Here is a 26,539-nt window from a genome sequence, read left to right as displayed (position 1 = left end):
GCAATGTTCAAAGATTGATTTACTTCTATTAAGCAAATGTTTGGATAGATGTGAGAAGGGGAGGTTTATTTTAAAACTTTTATCTCATGGGAAAAAAACTTCCATTTGTTTTTAGAGCAGAACAATTTCTAGCTTTAAGGCAGTCTTTTAATCAGCAAGCTCATCTGATGAAACACTGTAGGATTTACTTATATCAAAGGAGTTCCCTAGACATTTAAGAGATGCAACTGTGCTTAAAACAGATCTTTTAATTGTATTCAATTTGTGATAGTTTGTTTGCTGTGCTTTGTGAGAGAACTTTAGTTAATAAGTGAGCTGTAGTGTTTCAGAAGACAGTAAAGTATTGAAAGAAAAACTATCATTGTGGTTGCCAAGCAGAGATGCAACTGTTCAGCTTTCTTAGATGTGATGGTCTGTAAAAAGAGAACAAAGAAACTATTATGCCAAGGTTTGCACCCAAGAATAGAATCATTTATGAATAACCTTTCAGGACCGAATTCTTTGCTGGATTAAACCTCATATAATGTCACTGAAGTCAGTGGGGCATAAATCAATGGAGTAAATTAGCCCTGTCATGAAACCAAGAAACCAAAGGAAAGAACAGTCCAATAAAGCAGAAATGAAATGCTGATATTAGCAGAATGCCACTGTTCTTGGTACACTGCATTCTTAGTGCCCAGCAGTGAATATTTCATTCTTCCCAGGTGTAAAGTCTTCCCAGCAGCACTATAAGGTAGATTTATAGTAAATGACAAAATTAATGATTTAGTTCCATTATAATGCCACTTCAGGGCTCCCAGCAGGAGCTTGAGCAGTTAGTAGACAACATCTGTACTTCTCCAATATGGTCTCCAAATCAAGCCTTGATATCTTCAGAAAAATCTTGGGGCTGTTTTTTTTTTTTGTTTTTTTGTTTTGTTTTTTGTTGGGGTTTTTTTTGTTATTTTATTTTATTTAGCTGCATCTCAAACATATGGATACTAGAAACTAGCATTCATTCATGTGTATGGAGAGCTTTCTACAAAGAAAACTGAAAGAGGTACCAGGAAGTTCTGTGTGAAAGTTGGAGTAAATTAAGCATAGTCACTGCTTCTACTATGGAACTACTAAGAAACAGCGTGGACTTGTTTGTATTTCATGTGAGTAGGTAATATTAATGTCTTTAAGAACCCAGAATATTCCATTGATTGTAGAAGTTCCTTTGGATTCACTAAAATCCATTTACTCTAATCAGCATCCATAACAATACATTATCTTTTCTCATACTTCAGACTCTTTTGACAATCTGACCCAGAGATTAGTTTGTCTGAAATTAAGGTTGTGGTCTCCCTCAGTCACAGACAATAATTTTTGTACCATATACACTGAGAGCCCAGTCCTGGCTGTAGACTTTAGGTATTATTACAATCCATGTAAAGAACTGATTACAAAAGTCTACAGTTGGGTTTGCAGTTTTACAAATGAAGTATACAGAATAACACATTTCAACTGCACAGCTCACTTTTCACTGTAAAGAGATGAAACAACCTGAATTCCTTTGAATTCCTACCATGCAAACTTCAGTGATGAGCTGAAGGTTGATAAATACTTTGTTGAAAATCAGTAGGGAAAACTTTCCAGACTTAAGTGTAAGGGAAACCATATAAAGAATGAAACATGTAGCACACATGTGGTTACCTTGCATCTGGTGTAGGTGTAGCATCTTGGCCATGAAACAGAACTTGCTGGAAGGACTAGCAAAGGACTTATGTGATACTTATCCTATGCATGTGCAGTATTAGCCATTTTTTACCTATTTTCATGTTTTTTCATGTGATTTGAGAGAAACAATCTGCCATGGTACTCAAGCACCTCTCTAGATTTTCAGTTTCTTTAAATTATGTTATTTCTGTTTATAATTCACCTCTGGGCATGTACTGAGGAGAGGAATAAAGGGAAAAAGATCTGAGTTTGCCACCAGGAACATGAGATACTAATGCAAATACATTCTGACATACCCAAATCGGCAGATATGTTTTGAGGTTTTGGAGCTGCTGGAGAGATGGGAACACATCCCAGCGTCAGATCAACAGCCATAATTTCAAGTGATAAAACATCATTATAAAGTTGGTTTATAACTGCAATGGCTTTGTCCAAAGTTTAGGTGGCAAGGTTCTGCTAAAAAAGCAAAGTTCAGCAAGAGGGTTAGGTTTTGTTGACAAATAAATCTGATTTCAGCATAACTATTTCTCTCTCCCTGGTACAGAAAAGAGAGATCCTTGAAAGAGTCCAGTAGAAGGCTACAAAGTAGTAAAGGGTGTGGAACACCTCCCTCATGAGAAGAGGCTGAGAGACCCAGGTCTGTTCAGCCTTGAAAAAAGATTCAGAGGGGAATTGATCCACATTTATGAATATCTGAGGAGGAGGCAAAGGGGCAAGGCTGGACTCTTCTCAGCAGTGTGTGGTGATAGGACGAGGGGAAATAGCCACAAACTGATGCATAGGAAGTCCCACGCAAATGTGCTTGGGACCTTTGTCACACTGAGTTTGAGAGAGCACTGGCACAGCTGCACAGACAGGTGGTGGAGTCTCCTTCTCTGGAGATGTTCAAGATCTACCTGTGCACCCTGGGCTAGGGAGCTGCTTTGGCAGGGGGGATTGGACTAGATGATCTCTATAGAGAGATCCTTTCCAACCCCTACAGTTCTGTGATTCTGTGACTTACATTTGCAGTTGTTCACCTCCCATCCATGCAGCCATCTATTTGGTTTATAATAATAAAAGTAAGTTATTTCTGCATTTTAATCAATTTTTGGCAATTTCATTGAAAGTTGTGTTGTTTTTCTTTGTTTTTTTTAAATGTCAACTTGTGACTATTTCCAAAAAAACCTTCCTTATTGCACTCTACCACTTCCTGAAGGGGGGTTGTGGTGAGGAGGGGGTGGGCCTCTTCTCCCTGATAACTAATGACAGGACGAGAGGGAATGGCCACAAGTTGTGCCGGGGAAGATTTAGATTAGACCTGAGGAAACATTTTTTCTCTGAAAGAGTGGTCAGGCACTGGAATGGCCTGCCTAGGGAGGTGGTTGAGGCACCATCCCTAGCGCTGTTCAAGAAGCGTTTAGATGAGGTGCTAAGGGATTTGATTTAGTAGTTGGGTAGGGATAGTGATAGGAGGATGGTTGGACTAGATGATCTTGTAGGTCTTTTCCAACCTTATGAACCTATGAACCCACAAAATATGTGAACTAACTCATTCTTAGGTTTAAGTAACTGTTATAAAGAATTATTATTACATCATGAAACACATTCTAGTGAATTTTGTTATTTCTGTTGTTTTTGTTACTACTTTTCTAAAATAAATGCATTTTTTCTACAGTATTTGCTTTACATCTAACACTATTACATTTTGTTTCAGCTGGCAGGCTTCATCTATGCTTGTTATGTTGTGAAATGCATTACTGAAGAAGAGGACAGCTGTAAGTACTAAAGCTTTATTATGTAAAAAATGAATTCTGTTTTTTAAATCACCCCTCCACTATGTTGGCTCTTGCTGACTTTTACCTAGTTCCCAATTATTTTGAAGCTAGAGCATGCTTTCTGTCCAGCTATCTTGATCTAAAATTTCCAAATGCCTGGAAGACAAAGGAGTCGTGAAACACCACTTACAAAAAATACACACTTATTTCTTCTGAATAGATCATTGTAGTTTTTTCTTTTCTTACAGCTTATCTTAAGACACATGCACACCAAAAAACAAACAAAAAAAAAAAAACCCAGTTGACAAACCCAAGGTTTTTGTCTTTTTTCTTTTTTTATTTATTCCAGACTCTTAACTATCCTTACAGTAATTGGCTTCTACTGAGGGTATAGCTTTCCTGTGTTGACCTCTGTGTTGTCTCGTAAAGGCACTTCTGGCAAGAAATAGCTTTAGATCATTGCAGGACCTTCATTTATGAGAGGTGAAACTGAAGTTTCTCTTTGTTCATGCTTCTCCCAGGGTACAGTTACAAGGAGCAAAATGATTTAATGTGGATGTATGTCTGTGTTTCTTTTGCTTATTTATATCAATATAAGCCTGCTGATCAGAATTTGCTCTTGATACAAGCAATGGAGCCAAGCATTTCATTTTTTCTCTACTCTAACCTTTTTTTTTTAAAGGGCCACTGCAGTGTTCAGTGCATCTTGGGATTCATGCTAGAGCACTTTAGAAGCAAGTATCAGAGCTACATGTAACTTTGATAAAATATACATGAATCCTAGAGAGAGTTTTGCAACAGGAAGCTAAAGGGCTTTTATTTGACTGAGAGCACTGCCAGGGCTGGCAGGGGCTCCTTTGTGTGCTCTGCTGTATATAGAAAGCAGCTGAAACCCTGTAATCTATTGGCAACACAGTGCCACTGTGAGCCATCAAGGGAAGATTTAGTGCTGAAACTAAACCTCATTCAGAGATCTCTCAGATGGTGCTCCTCTCAGTTGTCTGTGTATCTGTGGAGGTGAGGAAGGCGTAAGAGTAAAAAGAGTTTGAGACAAGTGTGTGGAGCAGGAGTGCACTTTGAATGTGTTTTCATTTCTTAGGGATGGACTCAAGCCATGTGTGCTTTTTCCTACTCTCCAGTTAAGTGTTGGAGGATGGTGAATCCTTGCCCCCAGGTGAAATCCCTTTTTATTACCATCCTGTTTTCTCTTCTGAGGACTTAAATCTATGTCAGTCTTCTGCCACGCTTTGAGAAACAATGTAAGTAAAAAGCAAGGAAGGGACTAGTGGCTTGGCTTGCTGAACAGCCGCAGAAGTCGAAGCACATTTGGAAGATCTCTCCTGTGGGCTGTAAGACGTGTTCCTGGCAGCAAAGCACAATGGCCAATATGCTATTGTTTCCTGCTCACAGCTGAGGGAGCTCCCTGTTGTTCAGAAGCTGCAGATTGTCATGCTTCTTTGAACCTTTTCTTTCGATTGCCTTGCCTGCTTTGAGGCCTTTATTACTTTGTTAGCATGACTCTACCATGCTGCCCCTCCTTGCCAGTGAGCCATCCTGACAGCCTGTCAGAGCCCTGCTGCTGCCTAGGGACGAAGCCCTGCACAGCCCAGCACAGCCACAAGCCATGTGGTCTCACTGCCTTGGAAGCCTAGTTGATAAAATAGTGAAAGGGAACTTTATGATGGTTAAGTTATCCCTATGCAGTAATAACTCTCAGGCCAGATTTGGACCCTCAAGGTACCGTAAATTTCTCCTTCACACTTGCCTTATCAACACGAGACTGCTCCATCTGCAAAAATACTGAAGAAGATACGTTTAGGTGTCTTCTTATTGAATATAAATACTAAAAAGCATGGCATCCATAAGGGATTTGTTACTTCCCAGAGGAGCACAATAGAATGGCATGTTGCCAAGAGAGAAAGGACAAGAAAACAGATCTAAATTGAATAAAAGATTCTATAACTAAACTTGGGCAGGGAGCGTTCCCAGTAGAAATTCAGACAGCTTTAATTTTACAATACTTCAAGGAGCCAAATCTGGCATGCTGCTTTGGAGCAAGCCCTGTAGCACAGAAGGATGTAGACAACCCTCCTGCTCACAATGTGCTCCCCTCCACAGACTCACTGGTTATATAGCACAGCAGGAATTATTGTGCTGTCTGTAACCGCTGCTCAGCATCCATGCCTGGTAAGGGATGAGAATGAGCTTGTGGTTGCATCCAGTTTGGCAGCTTGTGTTACTTCATTGTGATAAAGATGTCAGCTGTGACTCTCTAGGAGGACCAGTTGCCACTAAGCAGCTCTTCCACACAGCTTTCCCAGCTTCTGAAGTGGTCTATGATGAACAACAGAGGGACACCAATGTTTTTGGTTTTTTAACCATCTCTATATTCACAAGCACCACAAGAGAAATCTGGATCCCTATTTTTCAGTGCCGCCCATAACAGGAGGGCATCCCATTCACACTGTTTAACAGAGAGGATCAAAAGAACAGACATGTCAGCACACTCCAAAGGAGCCCCAGGTATCACCTGTTGAGACAGAGTTAGTAGAAATAGCCTTTTCTGACTCACAGTGGATTTGGTGAATACCCATATGTTCAGCTGGGGGATGACCTGCTGAAGAGGAGCTCTGAAGAGAGGGACCTGGGTGTTCTGATGGATGACAGGTTGACCATGGGCCAGCAATGTACCCTCACGGCCAAGAGGGCCAATGGCATCCCGGGGTGCATTAAAAAGAGCGTAGCCAGCAGGTCAAGGGAGGTGATCCTCCCCCTCTACTCTACCCCGGTCAGGCCTCACCTGGAGTACTGTGTCCAGTTCTGGGCTCTCTGGTACAAAAAAGACAGGGATATCCTTGAAAGAGTCCAGTAGAAGGCTACAAAGATAATAAAGGGTGTGGAACACCTCCCTCATGAGGAAGGGCTGAGAGACCCGGGTCTGTTCAGCCTTGAAAAAAGAAGATTCAGAGGGGATCTGATCCACATTTATGAATATCTGAGGAGGAGGCAAAGGGGCAAGGCTGGACTCTTCTCAACAGTGTGTGGTGATAGGACGAGGGGAAAAAAGCCACAAACTGATGCATAGGAAGTCCCACGCAAATGTGCTTGGGACCTTTGTCACACTGAGTTTGAGAGAGCACTAGCGCAGGCTGCACAGACAGGTGGTGGAGTCTACTTCTCAGGAGATGTTCAAGACCAACCTGGATGCCTACCTCAGGTAGGCTCTAGGGAGCTGCTTTGGCAGGTGGGATTAGACTAGATGATCTCTAGAGATCCTTTCCAACCCCTACAGTTCTGATTCGGTTCCATTTCTTCTTTTGCTAATCTGTCATGGGAGCCAACAGCAACCCAGAAAGGAAGTGTAAGAAGCAAGAACACTGTCTCAGACGGAGTAGACAGCATTTCGTGAAACTACAGAAAGTGTTATGGAAACTCTAATACCCAGGCAGAGAGGTGTTACAAACTTTAAACATCAGCTAATCAGCATTTCTCTGGAAAAGAGAAAGTGCCTCATCTCCTGTTGGCATGGAGTCTCAACTGTAGAAACACAATCAAGTTCTGTTTCAGCTGAATTAACTTTGCTCTCTGAGCAATTGGAAGCTGAAATAATAACTGTCTCTCTATCCTTTATGCAGATTTTATTAAAAGAACAAATGAGCAAGGGTAGAATTAAGCAAGCATTTCACTAGATTAACCTATTCTAACTTCACTGAAGGATTAAGAATGAAACAATAGAGTGATCAAATCAGGGTCATAACTAAGGATGAGTCAGCAAGCCTTGGGGTTTTAATAACACACACCAACTAAAGCCAGCAGGAAACCCCCTAAATCAAAGTACAAGTCTGCAGTACTTTTCATGAGAACAACATGCTTAGGGTTAAATCTGCATCCGAAATTACAGAGAAAGCCGCTTTCCTTCTCACTGTAAACCTAAGCAGAACTCTTAACGCTGAGTACCACTGGGCCAAAACACAGCACTCTTCTCCAAGTATCAGACAAAGGCAACTTTTCCCCAGTTACTTATCTTGTCAGTGTTTTGCCACTCGTGGTGGTCCCTTCTGCATCTTGTTCCCTGTGATCTTGTAGAGGATGACCTATGAAGCTTGGGGCAGCTTAGGTCTCATCTGGGAAAGACAGAGGAGGTTGAGTGCCCAGCAGGACTGCTGTCAGCTCAGCACTCTCCTTCTCAGTATTGCCACTGGTATGACTAAGCTATTGTTGTTCTTTCTTCATTAGCATTACTAGCTGTAGCAATTAAAAATAAAGCATGAAAATGTCAGCAACAATCATTACTTGGAGGCATTCCACAGCTGTAAACTTACCGGAGCACCTCATTTGCTTTCCAAAATCATATTAGCTTTGCATTTTTCAAAGGCTGCACATTATTTTTAATAACACTGAAATGCTCATTTAATGTGCATTTCCTCACTAGCAATTTGGCACCCTGCTATAAGACGTTACTGCCATAGTAAAGTAAATTCAGTGTATTTCTGAAAATGTTGTTAAATATATAGATATTTAGTAGAAAACTCTGAATTGCTAGCAATGAAGCTTCATCCTCCTGGGGCTTTTTGACTGCAAACAATAGAAAAATAAGAAACTTAGGTTACTGAAGAGGGAATTCTACACTTCCCTTGCAGATTCTGGTGGGGGAAAGTGTTAGTGCCTTGTTATTAGAGAGACTGCACTGGTCAGGAAGGAATCTCAGCCCAAATGACTGGAGATAATTGCAAATTAAGTCTGTGAAATCCTAATCTAGGTGTGGCTCCTTTGCAGCTCCAAACAAGGGGGAAAAAGTAGCATTTATCCATCGTATCACAATTTCAAGGCAAACAGAAGAAATCTGACCCGACCGTTCCAGGAGTGCAGTGACTATCATATCACACTAGCAAGAACTCAACTCGCACATCCACTGTCTTCTCTTGGCATTGTTACTAGGTAAAGAGCAAAGAGAAAGAAATTGCAACTGGGTTTAAATAGATTTTTACTGCATATCCCGTTGAGCCCAGCATTTGTGGCTGTCTGACACAGAAATAAAGCTCTAGATAACCTTTTAAAATTATTTTATTCCTCTCTGAAAGAGCTTGAATTCAAGATTCTATTTGAATTACAGAAAACATTCCAGAATACAATACCCTGGATAGTGGATATCTCCTGGTACGCACCACAGCATAGCAGTTATGTGCCAATAAACACACTGCCAAACAACAGCCCATCCTGGGATCCTATGCCTGACTATGTAGAACAAAGATGATGAAAAGATTTTCTTTTAGAAGACAGTATTAAATTTATTATTTGTTAGTGATTAGAAATTTTGATAAACATATCAAAATGGGGAGAAAAGACTTTCATTTTTAGCTCTGTTACAGCTACCTTCCACCTATGGTCAGGTTACTTACCCTTACCATACTCCCATTTCCCATGTCTAAAATGGAAAATAATAACAGGGACAAACTTGCAGGCGTGTTGCCTCATAACTTTGAGCTTCTGGGATGAACGGAACTTTTGAAGTGCAGAATATGCTTAGATATCACTTTATTTCTGTGTCAAATGCTTTTCACAATCTGCTTAGGGAGACATGACAGAGAAGTAATACCCCAGCTTCCATCTCTACTTAAAAATCTATAAAACAAAAAGAAACTAGTAGCAAATGTTCAGCATTAATTCTCCTTCTTTCTTTCTCTTCCCATCTTCTGGTCAATATGGCTGTGAATTCTGAGACTAGTAGTATAGGAGAAGGCTAGAAAGGAGGCAGTATATATACTTACATGTATGTAAGTTCCCAGAAAATTCTGGCAGTAATTTGCAATTCAGGAATGTGCCAGAAGTGGTCTCATTGTGGTCTCACTTGGTTGCACACATTGGGCTTCCCTTCCTAAACGTGTACTCTTTTGTTTGAACCAAGAACATCTTCATCAAACACAGCCTCCTGGGTGAAGGGTTTCCAGCACTTCAGATATGTTTTGTTACCTTTGCTTCTGCCATTTATATACAGAATGTGCCCTCTGTCTTTCACCAACCTATCATTCGGTCTTCACTTTTTCCGTGCTTCCACAGGTTTGCAAAAATTTTAAGTGCCTCTTTCAGTTCGTGTAGGAATATTAAAGAATTTGTGGTTATTTTTTGGTAAGTGGGAGGGGATTCTTCATCTTCAAACCCTTTACATCATCAAAGTAAAAGAAGCAGAATCTGGCATAAAAGAATGATAGTATGGTTAGGAAAAAACACTTGCATTTTTGGCCCCCTCATAGGTGTCACAGGATGCCATGAAGGGGTTTCATCTCACATACCTACAGCCATATGTAATTAGGCCTACAGTTTAAACCAATCAGAAATTCTGCTGCAGTCAGTAACACCAAGGAGCATCTTCCCCTGTCTTTGTTAAACACTTTATTCACAACAGGATGAATCAGTGGTCTGATCTGTTTGGTTAACACTAAAGAGAGCCCAAGCAGTTTAAAAGGAAGTATAGTAACAAAGCAATGTAGTAACAAATAAAAGCCAACGTTTAAACCAATTGTTCTTCAGCTGTTGAACAGGTCGTTCATGAATGAGAATTCAATGAACAGACTACCAAAGCTGAAGCTACAGCTTGTTTTTCTCAGCTGTACTCTCTAATTTATAGCCTGTGGGTAAATTAGAAGTTTTTTCGTTTACTTGTTTCATTTAGGGTAGTGACTGCTGCATGAACCAAAGGTAAACCAAAGGGAGGGAAATAAGATGTCTTTCAGCTGTTGTGATGCTGATGGAGGCAGAGAGAGGGAAGCCTTTGAAATCCCATGGTACTGCCTCATGGTAGTTATAAAGAGAGCCGGCTTGGAGAGCTACTCGGCCACCAGGAATACCCTGGAAGTTTCCTGAGATGCCTGTACAGAATCAATTTTTCGGAAATATGAGAAACTTTTTCCCATGTCACTGTTTCCAGACATGTCTTATTTTGGATGGAACTTCCACAAGAGCAGAAGGCGGGTGTTGAGCATCTCATTCTTGCTGGTGCAGACCGAGGGCATGCTGCATCCCATGAGTCTTTCTTGCTGGTTAGAAAGCACAGGTTGAAGATGTCAGAACTGAACAGCATGAGACTGAAGTACTGGAAAAAAGCCTACAGTGGGATAGTGTGACAATTGAGACTGGCTGTGTTTGAGATGCAAATGGACACAAGCAGTCCAGGTGCCACAGGGCTTGGCAAACATTACACAGCCTGATTTGGGATCGTTTGGCACTGCACTGAAGAGAGAGAAATAAACTTAAAGCTCAGAGGAGGTGCAGTTTGTTTAAATAATAGCAAGTAATTAGTCTGAAGACAAAATCAGTGATGGCATTTTATAATTACAATTAATTTAAAGGTTAATTTCCTTTGGTGCTAAAATCTTATTTAAAACATTTACCAGGAAAGGAAATTAGGATGTTACTATCAAGATGCATGGAGTGCTTCTGGGAATCCTTGCCTATTATCACTAGAAAATTAGGTTAGATTCAAAGTGGGAATTTCAATTCATTTTAGTGTATAATAGATGGTGGTCAGGACCTTGAGTCAGAAGGACTGCTTAGGGTAGACTGTACAATTTGCATTTTCTTTGTTTGTGGGATTAATTGCAAATGTTTCCAACAAAAGGGCTGGGTTTATACATGAACAAGCTTGACATGAAAATAAAATTGGTTATGGATTGCTGCCTTCATAACTAATGAAGTTGATGTTCAATGAATCCCTAGGAGACAGGACTGTGGTATGAGGCAAATATATAAATAAAAACACACGGGATGATGATGCCATCACTGGCTCCATCTATGATAATTTCTATTCTCCCTTGCTGTTTTCTCTGCCACTCCCCTTGCATCCATCACTGCCTCTTGTGGGGCTTGTCAACTTCAAGTTTTAAAAATGTCTAAATAACCTAATGTGGAGCTTGAAGGAAGTAATATTTCCATTCCAGCAGCTCATCACAATAGAATACTGCTTAATAAAATCAATGTGTTACAGCAGCCAGAGGGATATACTTACCTTGCATCATTTTTTTTAACTATTCACCACCTATGTTTTATCTCTTCAAGAAAGACACGTTGCAGAAGTGTTGGGAAAAGATCAGCACGAGTGCTGAATGGGAGAATGAAAAGTTAGCATCTTTTTACAAATAAATATTTTTTTTATGAAAATGCTTTGTAAGTATTGTCTTATCATTAATAAATTATTTGTGGGGAAGAAGGCAAAGAAATCCAGCTCATATGTAACATTGTCCTACATGGCTGTATAAAACAGGTGGAAGAAATGAGGTAGTGACTAGTGACAGCTTTGACAGCAAAAGCAATACTTGATTTTTAAGAGATTCTCTGACTGTTGCCACAGATGAATAGGAAACATGGAAAAAATGTTTTGAGATTGAAAAGTAAAACACATTTGAAATCAGGCAAAAGTGAAAAAAAATAGAGAATTGCATGGAAAGTGGTTTCAAGCAGACTGTTGTGTTGTTTTGTTGGTGGTAAAAGACTTCATTTTGATTTGAATCATTTATTGCTTCTTGGTGGGACCAGCCAAAATGAGCAGGTGTAGCACAGCCAGCTTTGGCCAGCCAGGCTCAGCACCATCTGAGAGGTGGCAACATCTCAGGTGACAGGGGGTGCTGACATGCTGCTGTGGGTGGCATAGGCTTGCTTGCCACTTTCAACAGCCTTGGAGCCACATGCACATAACCTTGGTGTTGTCCTGCTGAGAATCGGTGTGAGCTCCCTTCAGTTTCCCACATACTTGGGAAATAACCTCATGCTGAATTCTTTTTAATAGCATGTCTTCTGCTAAAGTTTTCCTTATTACTTTCCCTTTTAAATATCTAGATAAGTCTTCATTATTACTAGGCTGTTAACTTTCATACATTTGGGCTTTAATTCTCCACTTTGTTGCACCTACTAATGAGTCTTATTCTAATTTATTAGTGTGGTGGTCACACATGGAGGCCACTGCCCCAGGCATTTTCTTTTTCCTCCTCTTTTTCTTTTTTTCTCTCCTTTTTTGTTTTTCTTTATTTAATTTTGTTCCTCTTTTTATCACTTGCCCCTAGCAATGAATTGGTTTAGAACAATTTTATTCTCTTGATTCATTGATTTCATTTGCTCTATGATAATTCAGCCCTAGTATGCATTTTCTTTAATTCCTAGAATGCATTATCAGACAAAAACTGTTCCAGGACTAGATTTTTTTGCTCAGTACTCAAGCACAAACAATTGTAAGCAAATGGCTGTTATCTGGCTGTGACCAGCTCTGTCCAGCTTAGAAGATCATATTCTACAGATTACTACTGTTCTTGCAGCTCAGTAGAGATCTTTGACAGGTGCTTTACTGAGATTTGGACAAGCCCCACTGCAAGTTTGGACAAGCCTTGCAGAGGTCATTCAGCAGCCTTCCTGACTGCAACCTTATTTCCAGGTCTATCACCTTAGCAGGTGGTTGGCTGCATTTAACAGGTATAAAAGACAACTCTGACAGCTTCAGTGCAGCATTTCTCTTTGCTGCAGTTACACTTCAGTCATTTCCTTCTGACTCTTGCTCTTGCCTGCTCTGTCCCACTGTTACTGCATTTAACTGATTGAGCCTTGCATTTGCTCCTGTCACTGCTTGGCTTCTCCTGGCTGTTTCCATCCTGCCTACTTCCTGCTTGGCCAGGGCCTAACTCCTCAGCATAGTTCCTTCCATTGGCTAAGTCTACCTTGCAAGGCATTGCTCTGGAGCATGGCCTTACTTGTGTCTTTCCTGAGGCTCCATCACTGACTAGACCTCTTTCCCACCTGGAAGCCTAAAACGCATTTTGACTTTTCTGATTTCTGGACCCTTAGCAACATTCATCCTGATATTTTCTGCTGTAGTCCACCATGAACTGAACTTATCCTGAATTAAATGTATGTGTCCCCATTTGGTCCAAATTACAGGGAGTAATGGTCTGTAATCCCTTACTTCTGTGAGAGTGGTGACAACAGGTGTTGCTTTTCAGGCTTCACAAGCCTGAGTACTTTTCCAGCTTATGTCTTGTCTCAGAAGTGATGATCAAAGAGTTAACCAGTCATAGAAAAAGAATCAGTGAGCCTTTGTGAGTCAGTGAGCCATCCAGCAGCCATGGATGATAAAGATGACAATGATGCCTTATCCAACAAGAAGCATTGTAAGATAGAGGAATCTGGAGGAAAAAAGTCTGTGGAGTAAATACCGGAATAATTTGACTACTGTAAAAATAAACAGGAAGGAAATATTGGCAGGGGGGCAGAATATGAGCTCAGAAACTCCTCAGAAATTTGCATGGAGCTTCCCATACTGCTGTGGATATCATGGGGCCCATAAATGCCCTAAAGTTCTGGTTTAAAAACCCAGCGTTTCAGTTTCACCTGACAAATGGGTGAGCTAGGAGCACTTGAGGACAGCTCATTGCATGGCAAGAGCCAGGTCCTGCCTCCAAGTCCTTATGGCACTGCAGAGCATCTTTGTGCAGGCAGGAAGTGTTCAGCCACATTTCCAGTCAGATGCCTTCCTTCCTTGCTTCATCCATGCATCACAAGTCTAAACTGTGGTGTTCTCGATGCAGAGAGCAATAACATTTGATGATCATTGTAAACAAACTTTATTGAGACTGTTTTCAAGCAAACTTCCTCCTGTGTGGTACATTGTGTAGCAGGTACCGGATCGTTCTCACAGCATAGAAAGGCTACAGCCCTAGTGTGTATGGAAGTATCTTCACCAGTGAGGCAGATAATGGGATACTGACAAAGCTGAAGGAGCAAGGGTTTCTTCACATGCTCTTTTATATATTTTTTTCTATTTCTCGTTTCCAAGGTTATTAAAGACAAGCTTAATTTTACTCCCCTCCATTTTTTTCTTCCTGAATTTGGCTAGCTTTTAACTCTCAGCAGTCATGCATAGCTCACTCTTTCCTCAGACCTTTGTACACCAGCAATGTTTCAGTAATGTGTTTCATCCCAGCCTGCAGCACAGTGTGGTGCCTTGCTGTGCAGTGAATTTGATCACTGCTTCCCAGAGGCCATGGTGCCTGAGTCTTTGGCCTCCTGAATCAGTGCCTTCACAATGCAGATGTAGCACATGTACACCACATGTTCTCTCTCTATGCTGAACCACATGAGAAACATGTTCAGTCATGATGCACGTGTGGAAAAAGCACCAATGTGTACATAGCACATATGTTTCTTTGGTCATAGGAATTTTTAAATGATGCCATCTTTATCATGTATAGTAGTAAATTTTTGATGTTATGTTAGCGCTTCAGATTCATTAATATATTTAAGGATGAGCATGATGCCAAGCACTGTAAAAAGACAAGCCAGCCCTGCTTTTTGGAGCTTGCAATCTATGTATCAGACAACAGGCAGCTGCTGAGTACAGGCAGAAAGCACAAAGAACAAACATTAGTCCCTGTGGTAGACGGGAACATCAGTACACTGACACGATTGAAACAACTGTTTATGAAGAACATCTCAGAAGGAGAGAAAATATTTGGAAATTTTACAAGTACAGGGGTCAATCTGGCAGCATGGGAGCAGAACTTAGCATTAAAAATTGAAGAAGGAAAGGCTGATGTGGAGTCCCTACAGAAGGCTTTATGCGTAGAAAGATTTAGCTTTTTCTGTTTGATGTGATATGGAAGATGTAATCAGTAGCAGGATGCAGAGAGGAGCACCGTAGCCAAAGCCCTGCCCTTTTGGTTCCTTAACTCTGCATTTGGGGAGTTCAGAAAAGGAACAGTAATAGTGTTTGACACTGAGAGCCCTGGGTAAATGTTATAGCTGTGTCAACAGACAGAAAAGTCTTCCTCTTCAATATGCAAAAATTATCTTCAGAAATTAAATCATGTACAACCCAAACCAAAGCTGACATCTAACTTATAACCCCAAATGACAGGCAAAGCTGTGCCATCGCTCACTGTTCAGCATAGAGAGTAGTGACCGAGAGTGCTGGTGCTAGCCATGCTGTACTGGAATTGGTGTTTAATTATGGACGGGTAAATAGCACAGAGAAAATATGAGATTTGGGTTTGCATAGAAGCCAAACCACTCCTAGTGATATTTGAAATGTCATGGCAGTCAGGTGAAGTCTCTGCTGACTGGAAAAAAGGCAGTGTCACACACATTTTTAAGAAGGATAGAAAGGATGACCCAGGGAACTACCAGTCAGGGATAGGACAAGGAGCAGTGGCCTAAAACTCTATGCAGACATGCAGAAGAATTTCTTTATGGTAAGCATGATAGAACACTGGAATAGGTTACCCAGAGAGGTTATGGAGTCTCCTATGGAGATATTCATGACCCCTCTGGACACATACCTGTGTGACCTATTGTGGGATACCTACTTTAGCAAGGAGGGTTGGAGTTGATGATCTCTTGAGGCGCCTTCCAACCACTGCAATTCTGTGATTCAGTAATTCAGTTTGAGAGAAGTGAGCACAAACCCTTTTCTCTGAGATGCAAAGGTTTCATAAAAAAAAGCAGTGGTCATGTGAAAGGTGGCTGGGTAACCATGGAGAACACTGTGTGCAGTGGGCTACCAGCACTCAGATCAGTAGGAAGCGGGCAATCTGACTGTGGCTCCAGCTGCCTTCAAGGGACAGAATGCAAGATGGGAAAAATCTTCTGCGGAAATGGAGGAAAATAGCTCCAGAAGGTAATAGAAAATATATCGCTATATTGAATCTAATACTCTGTTTGTATTACAGTTATAGCCACCATCACATGCCTCATAAGACCCTGAGCACCAGTAAAAGAAGAAAACACTCAGGCCAAATTTCTTGTAACATTTTTTAGAAATAAATAGGATTGTTATTATCCTATTTAAATCCAACTAGAAAAATAAGTATCTCAGAAACCAATAGTTCAAATGAATGCGATTCTGTTTTGTTTGTTTACAACGTTTTACTAGAGCAAAACAGGGCAAAAGAGCTACTTCTGATAACAGTGACAAGTAAGATGAATGTAAAATAGAATAGTCAAAAAATGTGTTTGACGGATAAGGTTAAGGATGGAAGCCTTGGTAGCAATTCAGCTAATGAGCCTTGTTTTATTAATCTCATGTTACTGCTGCCAGGAATGTATCAGTCAAAAGACACTTCCATGACCTTTCAGGCACAGTCAGGATGAAATGCCTGCAGAAAGGGCAGCATTTTGCATGCTTTAAAAAACTACCTCAGAGTCCGCAGGAAGCTTTTAGCACAGTGTGGGTGCTGCAGGATTTGCAGTCCTAACTGAGAAGCTACTGCCATGAAACAAACTTGCTACAAAGAAATTACAGAAATTCCTTGCTTTGGAATTCACAATTCTGGAGCACAGGTTGAGGGAAAAGCTGAGGGAGCAGGCATTGTTCAGTCTGGAGAAGAGAAGGCTGAGGGAAGACCTTATTACTGTCTACAACTACCTGAAGGGAAACTGTAGTGAGCTGGGAGTCATCTTCTTTTCTCATGTAACTGGTGATAGGAGTAGAGGGAATGGCTTCAAGTTGCATCAGGGGAAATTCAGAATGGATGTTAGGAAATACTACTTTTCTGAAAGAGTGGTCAGGTGCTGAAATGGGCTGCCCAGGGTGGTGGTGGAATCACCAACCCTGGAGGTGTTCAAGGAACGTTTGGATGTTTTGTTGAGGGACGTGGCTTAGTGAGAGCTATTGGTGACAGGTAGATAGTTGGACTGGATGATCTTGTAGGTCTTTACCAGCCTTGGTGATTGATTCTATGATTCACATCCTATTACTCAATGTTTACCTACCCAGCCGTGTTTGTTGCTGCATGTAAGAAGCCATTGTATATGGTCTCAGTAGTATCTTCTTGCCCCATCAATATCAAGAGTGGTCAGTCACTGGAATAGTCTACCTAGGAATGTGGTGTAGTTACAAATGTTACAAAGAAACACGGTTTGGTGGTGGTATATTAGTGGGCAGTGGGTGGTTGATCTGGGTGATCTTGGAGGTGTTTTCCAACGTTGGTGATTCTATGATCATTTGGTTATACATGTGGAAGCTTCTGCTATCAGTTTTACACGGCTTTATGAGTTTGTCTTGTCACCTAACAGTCCAATGTGCTAACAGCATGTTTACTGCGTATAGAGATACTCAGCGTGCATCTTTCGTTTGTGCCCACACAAACTTGTTTAACTTAGAGAAATGCTTTTTTTTTTTTATCACACTGTTTTACCTTCCTGAAAAAAACCCTAAAGGCACCCTTGAGACCTTTTGCCCAGTGATTGTAAAACAGAACAGTCTTCTAATACTGATTTACTGGTTGCATGAAGGGTCTTGTGAAGATCACTAGAAATGCAAAGCAGGACAAATGCATATAAGTCATACCAGAAAACTGACAAGAATTGACACCAGTGGAATACTCATTTAAATGTACATATTTTCTGATTTGTCAAAGGTCAAGAGTGAGAAAAAACAGACTGGGCAAAACCAAAACAAACAAAAAAGACAACAAAACAAAGCAAAAAGAAAACAATTACAGCAGAGATGTGTCCATTCTTTTTGCTGCATTCATTATATTTGAGGTTTTTTTCATTTCTCTTCAGCTTAGTATTTCACTCAACAACATTCATAGTAAATTCTTTATTTTAAATGTAGTGTGCTTCCAAAGACGCGAGCAAGTAGTAATACAGTTTTTCTGGTTGTTGCAGACAGTAAATAAGTAGAAAGGAACAAATTGTATTTATCTTAATTTTAGCAAGATTTTGACAAAAAAAAAAAAAAGGTTAGATCGGCAAAGATGTTTGCAAACAAGCCAGTGAAGCAATGTCCAAATACAATCATTACATATTTGGAACAGAATTATTTAAAACTCTGTTTGAAATTTAGTTATCAACCAACTGTGATGGGATTCTAGTGGGACTTTGGCTAGTGAGATAATTATCTTCATTGATTTTGTTAACAGCAAGGATGATAGAGGAGAAAACATTCACAGAAATTTCAGATAAAACCAACTGGAAGGATTTTGAGAACTTGTGAAGTTAGGATTAGTAGCCAGAATGAGCTTGAGATGAGACCTCAAGTCAAGAAGATGAAATTCAATACAGACAAGTGTAAAAGGATTCCTGTGGGGAAGAATCGATCTGAAGTCAGACAAAAGACAACCTGGATAGACTACACTTAGTGTCAAAAGATACAAATAAAGATCTGATTATTCAGTGTGAGTTTGATGCTTTCGGAAGAAAAAAAAAAAGAAAAGGAGAAAAAAGAGAAAGAGGAGAAAGGAAAAGAAAGAAAAAGAAAAGAAAAGAAAGAAAAGGAAGAAAGAAATGAAATGGAAAAAAAAGACAAAAAGACAAAAAAGATGAAAAAAACAGAAGTAGTATCTTTAAATAACTTTAAAATAGTCATAAAAGGGAAAAAAATAGCTCATTTGTCTTCATAGCCTTTGGAAGAGAAGACCAAAAAGTAGAAAAGTAGTTAATCTGCAGGAAATTACATTTAAATTAGACATCAGGAAGTTAGGCACATGGAAAGGCAACACAGAGAGACTATAGAATCTCCTTCATGACCAATATCAAAGATTAATTTAGTCAAATGTCATTTTGGGACAGCGTATATTTAATCCTGCCACAAGGCACAGAATTGGCTAAATGGCTTTTGCAGGGGTCATTCTGGCCATGGAAGAAGGTGAATTGATGGATTCAATGTGTCCCTGGCTACAATGGAGACAAAACAAGTGTTGGTGGCTATTTGCTTGCAAGCTAAATGGTGGACAGAGAATTACAGGAGTGTGATATTGTAACACTTGGAGTGCAAGTGAAGGCATTGTTAATGTGGTAGGTATTGAAGGGTCCCTTAATAAAACACAAAAAAAATCTTATAATTGCAAGTTTTAAGGACATTAACCACTGTGAAAGTTCTCAAAACAAGGGTTATAGATCTACGTTTTGTGTTTTTGGGGGGAATGTTACTGCATTTCTATCCACAATAAGGCATCTTCTATCAGAATATTTTTTTGTTTTGTTATGTTTTAATGTACACAAAGCCAGTCTGTCAGTAACAGTGCACAATGTTGTACACTAATGAAGAATGTACTTCTATATCTGAACTCTTTCTCCCTTTTCTTTTGAAGTAAGGTCAATTTCACATCTGATATGTGAGAGACAATATTTCAGGAACAAGAGGTTCCCACAGATAAACCCCAAAAGCCAACTGTCAGATCTCCTGGTGCAAAAGAGGCAGAGTGTGCTTTTACCTGTGTAAAAAGTGTTAAATAAGAGAAAGAGGGATTTCAGACTCAGATGAGACTGAGTTGCCCTGGAAATTGTTTAAAATAAACATGAGAAGACCATTGGGAAGTGTGAGTGTTGTGAATTAATAAAAAACACCCACCCCACAACCTTCCTACAGACCTCAAGTGCCTCAAGAGAAATGCTGCTTCCCTTAGATCTGTGGAGCCTCATCTCTGAAGCTCAGATAAATTGCTCCAACTCTCTGTGCATTGCAACCCAAATGTCAAAGGAGGGAATCAGAGAAACTTCTGTGTCTCGGAGTCAGATCAATGTGGTTTCTCCTCTACATCACTAAACCACAGTATGTCAGCAAGGCAGACAGTAATCACAGTCAGAAGCAATGTATTCACACTAACAAATAAATGGTTTGCAGCATTTGCAATGTCTGAATAACATGTTGCTTTGTACTCCAGTCAGGTGGCCTACATGAAAAAGAGTGATCTGTGGATCTTCCTGACAGACAGATGACTTTTATGCATGATTTATTGTGTGTTTTAAAATTTATTTTCATGTAGAAGATAAAGAAGGAGCTTTGCCTTTTTTCATTTTTTCACCCTTTTTACGCATCACCACAATTAACAGTTCTCATTTTAACAGATTATTAGGGGGTCTGTCAAAAATAATCTGTGCTGGATGGCTCTTGAATGATAATGCCTATCACTTCTGAAAAGATGCTTCTAATGAATGCAATTTTCTTCTTTTTCAGTTGATTTCATAGGTGGATTTGACTCTTACGGCTATCAAGGCCCACAGAAGACATCTCATTTACAGCTACAGCCCATGTATATGTAAGTAGTCAACTTCTGAGATGTTCTGCAGTGGCAGGCTGATATTAAAGGATCATTAAAGTGAAAGATGGCATCACTTAAAAATTCAGAATAGGCAGAAGCCTTTTTGATCAACTGAATTCAAGCTATGCTTAAGCACCAGTATTACTCTCTGTTGCATGATAATGATTTCTTACGCAGGATACAAAGTGTCGGGGTTGTTTAAATAACACTGAGCCCTCACCTGATTTTACCTCATCTCCATTCATGCAGATTCCACTCCAAGGCAATAGGAATTTCATTTAGTAGGAACTAGTTAGCTGACAAAACTCAGATTCCAAAAAGTAGATGTTTTCACTATTAGTCTTTACAAATACAGATATCTGTTCACTGCCTCATTTCCAGTCTCTACATTAAATTATAATACTAAAAGAAAAAAATAACTACATATAGTTTTTAAAAATAGGTTGAATAAAATCAGTATTTTATTCAGTGAGAGTCAGAACACCATCCTGCCTGGGAGAGCAGCACACAGACACAACTGGAGGTCATTCAAACTGGAACTTACACTCAGCCATAGATCAGGCCAGAAATAATAATCTCCAAATATTTCTGTATGCTCACTGCAATTCAAAACAGTCCTGACTCCCTAGATAAATTGTACCTCACTGCTGCAGCCTTTTGAATTCTGTTTTATTTACCATCACCAGCCGATGTGACAAAAGTACAGCAAGCAACAGCTCACAAGGGATTAGCATTTAATGTTTTCCTTTGTTACTCTTTTGACCATTTCTTTTGAGGAAAAAAGAATAAATGTAGGAAAAGGGTATCTATACCAGCACACACTCTGTACGCCCTTGAATATAATTTTATTTCCTGTGATTAGTGGAAGTAAGTCTGCTGGTGGTTTAGTAGCTCTATGCATGGAACTGGCATTTAATCCTTTATCAGCGGTACAATCAATTCTACAGTAGTGCTTAGGATTGGGCCCTTCGGGAGCTTTCCTAGGAGCTTTTTAATAATCTCAAATTACAATAGTATGTATCTCCAATGCCATCTTAACTTCAGCTTTCCATCTGTCTGTGCTCAAGTGAAGATTTTTCACCTGCACTTTTGGCACAGTGCTGGGCATTCAGAAAATGTTATTTCCTTCCTAGTATCATGCGTGGCTCATAGGTGCTTAGAACAATTCTAATCCTATTTCTTTCTCAGTATACCGTAGCTTGCATCAACATATGGAGCCCTCTAGCTGAGATATTATCCCATTCTCTTTATGCTCTCAGTGTTTCTTCCAGAACACCAGATTACATTTGCTGAGCGTCTTCATACTGACAGGAAAGAAAGCTAGACCCAATGAAAAAAAGGTGTTATTTTTACACTTGTAGCTGAGACAAAGAGATATATGATGAATCCATGTAAACTTTATTCTGCTGTATTTCAATCTGCATTCTTGCTGGAGCGTAGGTGATTTTGGTGTCTTAACTGAAAGACAGAAATCAATATGTAAGTTGACATTTTTTCCAATCAACCCACAAAAGTATTGCCATGTCCCAGCAGCAATCAAACAAAGACACTTCATGTTTCCCTCTGACTATATAGTATTTGACAAGCTCCTCTAGAATTGCTACAGCCTGTTCTTAAGGAGCTTTTACAGCATTTAGTAATACCTTTCTGTTGTTTACAACTGAGCCACACTAGGAGTGCATGCATATGTATTTAAACTGCAGTTGCTCCATAAATGTAGGCAGGCCATTAGGCAGTTGAGTGACAAATTTGAATGTCAAATTAATCAAGCCATCATTTGATCTGCTTGTAGCACTATTTACAGCAATAGTATGTACTGGAAGTCAAAACAAACTGATACGATAACAGCAGGCTATAGAAAGACGTTTTAAAGCGTTATTTGTTAGAAGCAAGGATTTGGTTCCTTAGGGTTCCTTAGCATCTTGATCACCAAAGAATATTAGCATTAATCTCTGTAGTATTTGAGGAGAAGAAAAAAATGCAAAAGACTTTATGCTCTAGCTGAAGTTTTCTGCACTTTTACAGTGCTCAACATTCCTTGAGAATGAGTAAGGGAAGAATAATTTGACATAGAAAAACAGAGGACAGAATAGGAAAGACTGTCTGCTTTATGGAGTCTGCTGCCATACTCTCATGAAGTCATAAGGATATTATCATATCCATTCAGGATACAACTATACCCATACATTTCCATTTAGCTATTGAAGTGTAACAATTCCCATGATTTTATCAACTGATAGAAAAGATCATTGAATCCACAGATGGTGGAGAATATATTAAATATCATCTCAGTTCCTACAAGAGGTCAAGGAAATGTAAAGGCTACTTGTTGCCTCCTTCACGTGCTTTACTATTCAGGCTCACAGTGAGTGAAACTAGTGAAAAGAAATAGGAGATAGATGGTTTATTTTACATACTCTGGCTACTCTCAGAAGCACAATAACAATTCTTTTTTTTGGTCAGTGGTACCATAGTTCCTACTGTCTAGCATGCCAGGCGTGTGATAGAAGTGAAAGAGAACAAGTGACCTCAGCTTTGAAGGACTCACCAAAACAATATCAGCCTGTCATGATTATAGAGATTCTGACAAAATGCTAATTTTAACATGTATTTCAGTCATAAGTATGAAAACATCTCCCTTATTTACTAAATTATTTCATATGCAGAAACAATACAAAGGTGTTTAAAGTTGTGCGTTAGCTGTCAGTTGTCATCCCCATGCTGCTTGAATTGATTTAGCAGATTATGATGATAGAATTCCATCAACACAAACTTTTGTCTCAATTCAAGCCAGACTAATTTACATCTGAGTGATTTAAATCAATTTAAAGTGTTTTACACATGCACAGTTTAATTATTATCCTGAAGGAATGCTGTGTTTAGTAATTGCTAACTGTTAAGACACACTGTTTTGCAAGCAGAGCTTTCTCCTGTTGTGCTACAGTTAGCACTTCATTTAGTTAATTTGGAGTTTATACTGAACCTACACAAACCTACATGTGTGATTAAATAGTTACAATGATTTATTCAGGCTCTTCATTTGAACATTTCTGTTGTGTCAGTAGTCCTTTAACCAAAGAATTAATACTTCTGTGATTTCAATCAAGCTCTACCGATAAGAACATTCCAACTCAGTTTACACGTGCACACTCCATTCATAAAGAGTTTCATCAGTTATGCAAAACTATCATAAATGAATTGGGTAGGGGAAAAAATCTTGATTGACAAAACAGTAAGCACTATCTATTGATAGCGGATTGAGTAACTGTCTGTGATTATCGTTTCCATAAATTGCCTAGTATTATTAGATTCAGACTCACTTTGTTTCTTTTCTCTACATTTTAGGCTTTGAATTCCAATCAAAACTCTCCTTATCAACTCTTGCAATTTCACATTTAATTCAAATCAGCTCTTTTTTTTTTCTTTTTTTTTTTAATAAAAATTCAATTTATACTGCTTTAAATACAATACTCGTGTTTTGGGGGAAGATTCTTATTGTGACTATTATCTACCTGTTATAAATGGCTTTTTTGTTATTTAAGTGCCAACAGTGTGCTCTATGCTGTGCAAGCCAAGAAGCCTATACAGTCCCTTCAAAATGAATATGCATTTTAACGGGACAGAGTCGCTGCTCATGTATCTCCATGCAGTGTGGCCCCAGCTGATGTCCTAAAAAGCAGTTTCCAAGCATTCTGTGCTGGAGATGCCAGTGCTCATCTCCAGACAATAGGACGGGAGCACAATAAGATGATGGAAGTCAATTGTCAAGAGAGAATTCTGCTCTTGGGAGGTGACCGCAGATGGTGACTAAACACTGTATGCACCGATTCCTTTGCACATGAAAAAAACACAGTTATGATTGTGGAACAAGACTGCACTGCATGATCACAGTAGGAAGGAAGGAGAGGAGAGAGATTTTTCTTTCCTTTCTTCATGATAAACTTGTTTGTTCGTGAAAATAAGAAGCGAAGGAAAAAAAAACGTGCATGTCTGATGCTGATTCCTGATGCACTTGAGAAACTGTTCAAAAGCAGCTTAGCCCTGAAGTGTAGCTTTTCTTGTACACTCTGAAGTCTGAGAATTCTTGCATTATATATGCACATATATATATATATAATGTGTGTGTTTATGTATATATACATACAAACATGCATACTATATATAAACACATAACTATGCGCACACTAACCCCTACATATATGTGTCAATATATACACACACACTTAAGGGCTACTCTGAAAACAATGCATCCTATTTTATTATGTTGGTCAGCAACATCAATGGCAGTTGTTGGTGGTATGGCAGTAAAGGCTGAACCTTCCCAACAATTCTGCCAGTAAAGCCTTGACTAGAAACCAATAGCATCTTGTCTGCCTTAGATTGTGAAAGCTTGTGTTTAACACAGTAGTCTAGGTTGACAGTGGCTGTGTGACCATAATTAATTACTCATGCTTGAAGTATCATTTTGACTGGTTTATTAAACCTGTGCTGACTTCTCTGGTGGTGTTCCAAAGAAAGCCAAGTGATCACCTGAGTAAACACCTTTTTCTTTCTGTCCCCTCCCACCTATGTGCAGCTGAGCTTTTACTGTTTGGTGGCTTACACTTGCTTGCAAAAGGGCACCTGAGCTGCAGGGCAGTAATCAGGTATGTTTCTGGTGGATTATATGCATCTTTATTTCCCTGTCTTTCTCCTAGGTCAAAGTGAAAACGAGGGCTGCTCAAGGTGAGCTGGAGGACCTGTCAAAGAAAATGTTTTGGGATTGCCCTCTGGTTCTTCGAAGAGCAAAAAAAATCCAGTTTTTGTGCTAAAAAAAAAAAAAAGGCTGATAGAACAATGAGACAAAACACAACTGACACATTCAGCCTCTCTTTCTAACAGGTACTAAGGAAGATGCCCCAGACCTCCTTCCTGCTTCCCAGCACCACAGGGCCAGAGCAGAGGCAGTGGTGCTTTCCTCTGGCTCCTCTGGACCGCAACCACCACCAGTGGGGCTCATCTGGATTAAGACATGAACCAAGCCAATTCAGTGCTTTTGGAACCCTCTCCACACTCCTGGCCGCATTCAGTCTCTGTAGTCAACACAAGGCTAAGAATACTGGGATGACCTTGCAAAAGAAGTCAATAGACAGCACGTTGTTTGCCCTGAAGGCTGTACAGTTCATACTTGCCTTAACCTAACTGCATTGCACATCAGAGAAACTCAGTGCAAGCTTTCCGAAGTAACATCCTTTAGGCTCAACACGCTGCCATTAATTCTGAACGATTTCTAAGTCAGTGGTTTTCTTTGTTTTGTTTTGTTTTGATGTCAGGGAATAAGGCTCTGTTGCTCCATGGCTCCAGAGTGACCAAGTAGAAAACTGCCAGCTGTCAGAAAGTGCTTTACTTTTGAAGCTCCACAGTGGTCAAGAAACAAACCATTTATAATGACTAAAAAAAAGAAAAAAAAGAAAAAAAAGAAATCTTTGGGGGGGTCAGGGTGGGGAAAGGGGTAACATAAACTTGTGATTGAACCTACTGGAAATAAGCAGCATAAACAGTGCTTCTTAACCCCGCTGTTTTTGTTTATCGCACTTTAGGTGCTTTTATAGCTATCTCTAAATGTCTTTTACTAACTACAGAGACATCTGCAGATTTCTAACAACAAAGGCCAACTGAATATGTACTAGCTATGTTTACTCTTTTATATCTAATTTCAACTGAAAATTCTCTGTAAGTGAGCTTTTTTTTCTAATCGCACCATAAGGGATCTATATATTTTATTTTTTGGTTTTGGTTGGGGAGGGTGGGGAGGGACTAGCTCAGTTGAAGAAATATTGGAGACCTTTTTGTGGTATATTTGGGGGATCTGTTGTGTGTTAGAATGTGTATTTTATCTTCCTGTATTATTGTGGCTGAAAAAAAACTGTGCTGTTACGTAGTTGGCAACAAGATGCCTTTGGGAATTTTGCTAGTAGGTCAATGTGTATATGAAATACTCTGAACTCCTAGGAACATACATTTTGTTCTAAATCTGATCTGTATTTTTAAGCACTTAGGTGGCTTTCATTAGGAGAAACC

The 26,539-nt window shown here is 39.6% G+C and overlaps 1 protein-coding gene across 1 annotated transcript in view; it reads left to right on the top strand.

The window, feature by feature from the left end:
- The window catches only part of NKAIN2 (sodium/potassium transporting ATPase interacting 2), a 502,066-nt gene extending 476,130 nt beyond the window's left edge, over positions 1-25,936 (top strand). The window contains exons 5-7 of the mRNA XM_065734411.1: positions 3,398-3,458; positions 20,395-20,476; positions 25,177-25,936. Of these exons, the coding sequence (XP_065590483.1) occupies positions 3,398-3,458; positions 20,395-20,476; positions 25,177-25,186 (153 nt within the window). The 3' untranslated portion in view covers positions 25,187-25,936. The remainder of the gene's footprint in view (positions 1-3,397; positions 3,459-20,394; positions 20,477-25,176) is intronic.
- The last annotated feature ends 603 nt before the right edge of the window (positions 25,937-26,539 follow it).

This window comes from Cyrtonyx montezumae, unplaced genomic scaffold, assembly GCF_038088225.1.
Source record: "Cyrtonyx montezumae isolate F1298 unplaced genomic scaffold, pur_monq_1.0 scaffold_0, whole genome shotgun sequence".
Taxonomy (NCBI): Eukaryota; Metazoa; Chordata; class Aves; order Galliformes; family Odontophoridae; genus Cyrtonyx; species Cyrtonyx montezumae.
This window is presented reverse-complemented; position numbering and strand designations above follow the sequence as displayed.